The sequence below is a fragment of the Diadema setosum genome, chromosome 14 (genome assembly GCF_964275005.1).
Source record: "Diadema setosum chromosome 14, eeDiaSeto1, whole genome shotgun sequence".
Classification (NCBI taxonomy): Eukaryota; Metazoa; Echinodermata; class Echinoidea; order Diadematoida; family Diadematidae; genus Diadema; species Diadema setosum.
The window spans coordinates 1,809,675-1,816,603 of record NC_092698.1 but is presented as its reverse complement, the minus strand read 5'-3'; the positions used below and the strand labels follow the sequence as shown (position 1 = coordinate 1,816,603).

Sequence of the window (6,929 nt, the reverse complement as noted above, 5' to 3'; positions counted from 1 at the left end):
GAAAATGTCAAACCTAATGGGTTACGATTTGGTTTTTATCGAAAAGGCCTCCATTTCCATTCAAAATTCAACCATAACAACGACTTCCACAATAACAACAACGACGCAAAGAAGTTGTGTTATTAACTAAAGCCATGTAATTTTACTGACAGAGAAATTCGAGTGCGTACACTATTTGATTTTTTTTTTCCATCGGCAAGTAAACCTTGATGCGAAGCATTACCAGTCAGGGTCTAGATTGAGTGCACCCTAGAAACGTCATCCCACAAAATGGGTAAACCGTGTTACTCGAGCAAATGAATGAACGGAACACCTGTTGTTTGTCTAGTAACTTTACAGTAGTTAGTCATGCTAGTCATGCATTGTTTTGATGTTCCTTTTGACACAGATAGACTCGCATTCATGAAATATACATCAGAACGTACACGTAAATCAATATTGGAATGACAGGAATCGAAAGCAAAATGTATTATAGTATCCAAGTGTAATGTCATAGCCATTCATTGCCGTGGAAACTGGTTCTAAACAACCTCACCTGGCAGGAGTGTTTATTGCTTGCACCTGGATCTGATCCAAGCTATAACAAAAGACTGCGATATCATGTATGACGTTGGTACTCTATTCCCGTTGCTCATAAGCAAGAAGAAAAGATTGCTGAAGAAAGATAAGCCGTTTAAAACAGAAAAAAGAAAACACAACAAAACATGTACCTAAATAGATGTTACCAAGCAAGCATTATACAGGAGGAATTATAGGTAACTAAACTTACATCTTTACATAAAATTATGCACTAACATAAAATGAACAATATTCAACAAGTATTTCAGTCGCTGAATGTATTGGACGGGCCATTTTGTGCTTTATCTAACGGTTTCAATTCGTAATCTTATTCGAAGGTGGGTTATTCCGCAAGATTCGTTAATTCGACAATTAAAAAAAAATCGTCATTCTAAAAGCTCGATAGTACGCCATCTTCTTTTCATTTTAGGATTAACAAACCTTATTTCATGAACCGTGGGTTATTTGATTTTCGAATTAATGAATCTTATGAATGTCAAGCATCACCCTTTTTAACAAAATTATTGTTGCAACGGTTGTTTCTATAGGTCTTCATGAATTTGTCTTTACCATTTTTCTGGTTCATGATTAAACTTGAGACTTTTGAAATATCTCTGTTCTACAGAACCGTTCCTGCTTCTCTATGCATCTGCTCAGTGCCTCATTTGAGATGAGTTTGTTTCATTTTCATCTTTTCTCCCCTCCAGACTGCAGTGACTGCACCGACCAAGGTTTCTTTGACATGAACCCAAGCCTCTGCCGCAATTTTTGCATGAGTAAGCATCAATTCACTCTTCATTTCACACTTCCAATAAAGAAAATATTAATTTTCAACAGAGATTTTCATTTTTCTTTGAACAGATACGCTGTAAATCACGTCTTTTTAAAGCACACCGTAAATATCAATTTTCGTTGTAGTAACTGATGGCCTCTATCCAATCTTTGATTTTCGTTAGCGCAATTGAAAAGGGTTCAAGGTGAAGGAAGTTGTTCGCAGTAATTGTTTTCTATTTATATATTTGACTTTAAGGTGCGATCACACGCACAAACACACTCACACACACATGGATACATAATTATTGGGAGAAGTGTATCATCAAAATCATATCTTTATCATGTTAACATGATTATTATCATTAAGTACCAAACTCCTCTTTTGTTTTGTTCTTAGTACACTTAGCAACTATCCTTTCTCTCATAGTTTTATGACTAATTCTATAGTCAACTATAAAAAGAAAATCCATTCATCTGTGCACTTGACCGATTATCTCTAGCAGATGAAGTTCAATGTTAAATTCCAGTTGCTGATTACCATTTTGAACAAAGTGTATAAGCAATATATACAGCCAAAAGTTAGAAAAAATATTTAAAAATGTTGGCTTTGATTGTTCATGAACAGGGTCAATGCATGTACCCATTATATTTCACTCCTGGCAGAGTGAAATTGGGACGCCATGAGAATTTCAACGTCTGGTTATTCTATTTAATCCACAAAAGAGGTGCAATCTTCATTTACTTTTAGATTTCGGTGCCCCGTAATCAGTTAAATGATTCTTCGACTTTGTATTTTTTTTTTAAATCAGAAGTTTATCTACGTTTTTATATTTTGCAGATAACTTGGTGAATAAGAGATCAAGTTGTGACCAGTGTTCATCGGTAAGGTGTACGCTACTCTGTTCACGTGAGTATGAAGAAGACCATGCGGTTATCCTTGTCCACTGGTGGTTACAGTTCGTTATTCCGAAGGTTCGTTATTCCGAAGGTTCGTCATTCCGAAGGTTCGTTATTTCGAACACTAGAATGCACATTCGTCTCATTTTTGGATTAACGAACCTTATTCCTATTTTCGATGTTCGGATTAACGAACCTTATTTCATTTTCGGATAAAGGAATATTCCGAATAACGACCCTTAATTTATCGTGGATTAACGAACTTCCGGAATAATGACACAAATGTTCGGATTAACGAACACTGCTTCTTTTTCGGATTAACGAATTGCTATGGGGAATTTGTGTGTTTCGGAATAACAAACCTTCGGAATAACGATCATCACCCTATCTTTGTCTGGTACAGAAACTGATGTCAATACCGACATCGCTTCGCAATTCGACCAAGGATCCTTCAGTTTGTTTTATTGAAATGCATTTTTTCCCCAAAACACTCCCGTTCAATCCTGCGCCATCATCGTGATATAATGACCTTCCTAGAGGTCTCATATTCTGTAGGTAATTCTCCTTCACTGACACACAATAATAATAATATATGAAAAATACAATATGAAAAAAAAAATCAAAGACAATACACGAACTATTCGATATATTTTGTGTTTCATCTTATCTAAGTAGACCAATTTATTTCACTCCAGTCCTTGCAAGAGAAGTTCATCTGCTCAAACTTCGCTCAGAGGTCCTTGAAGAAAGACTGACTCTAAGCCGAAAGAACTGTAGTTTCTCTGAATTTAAACAGAAAGCGTGTCCAGAGGGATTTACTCTCATCAACTACGCCTAATTACTTTTTGACAAGCTTCTGTGGATTATGTTTCATAGCTTTTTCCCCCAAAAGTTAGATTAGTATCTTTGGTACGAAGAAGTAATTGGGGCTTGGGCTACTCAATTCTCACTTGTGAGACCTATAGAGCCATTTGAAGTGTTAAGATACGGGGTTTTATCATGTCTGTTCTTTCTTATGACAAGTCCTATTATAGATGAGAGCGCAATGAGTGTTTTTATTCGTGTTTGTGTTTTTACGTGTTTGTATTTGTATGATAATATGCATTTATGCATTTTCATAAGTATGCGTAAGCAATGAACTCGCTTGTGTTGCGTGTTCAAGGGTTTGTTTTTGCGTATAAAAGTCCACACGTGGAGGAAAATTGAGCTGTGAAATACTCGTAGTCGCCATAGTCTCTAACATCTGGAGGGATTTGGAGGCGCGTCCGAGTCGCTATGCTGTCCAGTGATACCAAGAGCAAAGCGACCGGAACCGCCCCCGAAACCCTCCTCAGCCACGAGTCCGGTCACTGAATTTACTCCTGGCAGCGAGGTTGTGATCTGGTCTATCCCGGATAAGGGAAATGCATGTATATATACCTGCCTGCTTGTTTCACCAGTGATTTTACTATACATTTTTAGCACTATAGGTCCCCTACTTATTTTGTTAAAAGGCTCTTGAGGCCTTTTAAAAGGCAATGAATCCTAAACATAATTGTGGATTGAGTGAATGCAGCAATATTAGCAGAACACATTAGTCATGTCAGTGAAAGCTTGAGGAAAATTGGAGAATCCGTTCAAAAATGTTTGAGTTTTTCAAGTTTCTTTGCTGCCGTCGCTGGATGAGAAGACTAGTGCAGTTGGTGACATCATGTATGGAAAATGATACATAGAAAATATGAAGAGAAACCCACAAAATTTCATGTTTTTTTAGATAAAAAGTAAACATTCCCTCGACTTGTTACTGACACACTTCAGATGATATCATTTTCCCTTCTTTCTGAAAGAGGTAATTCAAGTGCTCTTTCATTATGCTAGAAAAATAAAGATATGTTGAATATTCTTGCATTTCCTAAGTTCATTATGTTTGGGTTTCATTCTTTTTTAAACAAGAGATCGCAGGTTCGAATCTCCGATAGGGGCGTACATCTTCAGACAAGATGATTGAGTCACTTTGTCTCTCTGGTATACACCGGTATGAATTGGTGATGGGGTAATAAGTATGGTCATAATGACCCTCCTGCAATATGACCCTGCATTAAGCCCATAAACTCAGAAACAATCATTACCAACGAGGGAACATTTCCACTTATGAAATGATAAAAGGTCTTAAACAATGCTCGAAGATGTTACACGCAACCGTGATGATGCTTACAATAGGTAATGCTTTCAAAATGTAGTGTCACTTGCAACTTTGTGTTGTTGGTGATATTTACAAATAGATGCAATGCCTACAATTTTGTAACGCCCAGGAATGCAGTGGCGTCTACGTATAATACTTATCAACTCAATAATTCTTTTTTGTCGTAATGATTCAGCAGACAGTTGTTAGAACATCTGAATAGTTTAATTGTTTTTTCGAAGTCATTTTGGCACTATACTGGACGATTAATGTATAGTTCAGTGATTCATGTATTGATTGTTGCCAATAATGCCAATTGTCCTATCTCAGTTAAAATTCTCGTAACTAGTCGTATTTTTCGGAAATACGTTGTACTTTTGTTATATATTAGATAATGCCAAGTTTCCAAGAGAATTCATCTTGACCAAATTATTGACCACTAAGTTTGTTGACTGACATCTCTTTTATTTTCTTGAACCAAAATCGCAATCTTTCATTTTCTCCTCATTGTTCTGTAATTTACCTTTGCAGGAAAAAGAAGTTATGATCCGAACCAGGAGAATCATAGGGAGGTTCAGAAGAGAACGCAAGTGGTGAGAAATCAAGAATTAATGCATTTTTCCGAGATTCAAGACTGGTATTAAGGAACCTGTTGTCATTACCTTTTCTTCCTGCACTCAAATATCAAACTTACGCGCACCCGTATGAATTATGCATGTGTATAATAAATCCAACTCTGTGGATCTCCCGCTTTCCATTCACTTCTGCTTACTCTAGTTGTAATGATGGATGCAACAAAAATAGGAGTAAGTGCTCCAAATTTCGACACGTTAACTTATCGAAGTGTATGGTTACCCATTTTCTACGACATTGCAATTTAGGGAATTCAAAGGAAACAAAGAACGTTTCAAGAAACAATTTAGTAGCAACCAAACAAATATTTTGGCTGCATGGATAATCATTTATCTATCAAATCCATGCATATAAAGGTACATGTAGGATGTGTCTTCATATGACGGATCACAACATACTAGCTCTTACAGTCCAGTTTTATAAGCACAGCAACAACGGACGAAGGGATAAACAAATAGCAAGAAATCTTTGCAGCAAAGTAGAACTTTTGCCACATAGCGCAGAAAAAGAACCATTTAGGTAACTGTTGTTTCATGATATACTCACAACATTGAGATCGTTACCTCTCGCTTTTATCTCCTTTCCTTCAAGTTTGTCCAGAATTTCCAAAGATATCTTAAATAAAATTTATGGCTAGATAATCAGAGTGTACGGACTTAAACATTTTGCAAAATATTCATATTTTCCACCTGCGCGCATCAGCATTCATTCATTACTTGATGTCTATTGGCGTATAGGCGATATGTCGCGCGCATTACCGCAGTCGAAATTTGCACATTCCATGGACTGATAAACGACCTTTGTTAATTCTGGCCTTTCAGTCTGTCTCATGTTCGTTTGTCTATTCATCCTGGATCAGATGTTAAAATTCTTTATTTCTTGTCACTGTTGCCTGTATGCCTTCTCCTGCCTCAGTATTCCTGCACTATATTTGTCCACAATGTCTCGTATAAAATGTGTATCTTTTTTTTCTCCTCTTTTTCTTCTCAGAGTCAGATGTGTATTCTAGACGATCTTTACCAAGACTTACCAGAAGAGGGCAAAACAGAAGTCATCAACGTAAGACGAACATAAATTCATAATTGAGCGAATACAAATAAGGCTATGACACTGAAACAACCGTTCGCTAAAGTTGGGGTGGAAAAGTTCTCTCCCATACCTCCCATGTACAATGATGTATGGTTAAAGTTAGGGGAGTTTGCGCTTCAAAAATAATATGATAATATTATACTGATTTACTTGGGTGTTCAGAATTGCTTTTTGTTTTTCTTTCTGGTTTTCTTCCCTCGCGCTTTAAAAGCGTGGATTGGGGGGGGGGGGGGAAGAAATTGAGTCGAAAGTACGATGGCCTACATGAGTATACGAACATGTTTTATTTGGCGTTCAAACGTTCGTCACTCACTCTTAATTTCTTGTCATGAGAAGTGTGATGCTTTTGTGTATAACCTGATTCAGAGCCAGGGAACACTTTGAGTATATATGTATGTCAGGAATGATACATAAATATTTTGGATTTATTCTTGTTTTTTAGATACATACATAGTAAAATCTAATTCAAAGGAACTTGAAAAAAAAAACACAACTGCTTCGTTGCCATAAAAGCAACCCCCATTGTTAAAAAACAAACAAGCAAACAAACAAACAAGCACACTATATAACAAACAAGTAGACACATACAATATTGCCGCCTAACTCAATGTTCCATATCCTCGCATGATTTTTTTTTTAAATTTCAAATATGACAAATATGACAAATAATGTAACATTGAATTGAAATACGTTCACTTCTTTCTTTCTCCCTCTGTAGACGTTCGCGCGATGGATACATTTCGACTGACAGTCCTTCCCTGTAGCATAGTAAAGCCATGCCTCGATAACACCAGCCTATAGTCATGTTGACTGCCTC

The 6,929-nt window shown here is 36.6% G+C and overlaps 1 protein-coding gene across 1 annotated transcript; it reads left to right on the top strand.

The window, feature by feature from the left end:
- Nucleotides 1-600: 600 nt before the first annotated feature.
- On the top strand, nucleotides 601-6,929 carry LOC140237823 (uncharacterized). Its single transcript, XM_072317751.1, has 6 exons — nucleotides 601-613; nucleotides 1,266-1,334; nucleotides 2,171-2,239; nucleotides 4,922-4,983; nucleotides 6,014-6,082; nucleotides 6,831-6,929. Exons 1-6 carry the CDS (start codon nucleotides 601-603, stop codon nucleotides 6,858-6,860), a joined length of 312 nt encoding a protein of 103 aa, XP_072173852.1. The 3' UTR covers nucleotides 6,861-6,929.

Coding starts and splice junctions, on each gene's coding strand:
- LOC140237823 (XM_072317751.1), top strand. Junction 1,335..2,170: donor CTGCCGCAATTTTTGCATGA/GTAAGCATCAAT, acceptor TATATTTTGCAG/ATAACTTGGTGAATAAGAGA. Junction 4,984..6,013: donor TTCAGAAGAGAACGCAAGTG/GTGAGAAATCAA, acceptor TTTTCTTCTCAG/AGTCAGATGTGTATTCTAGA.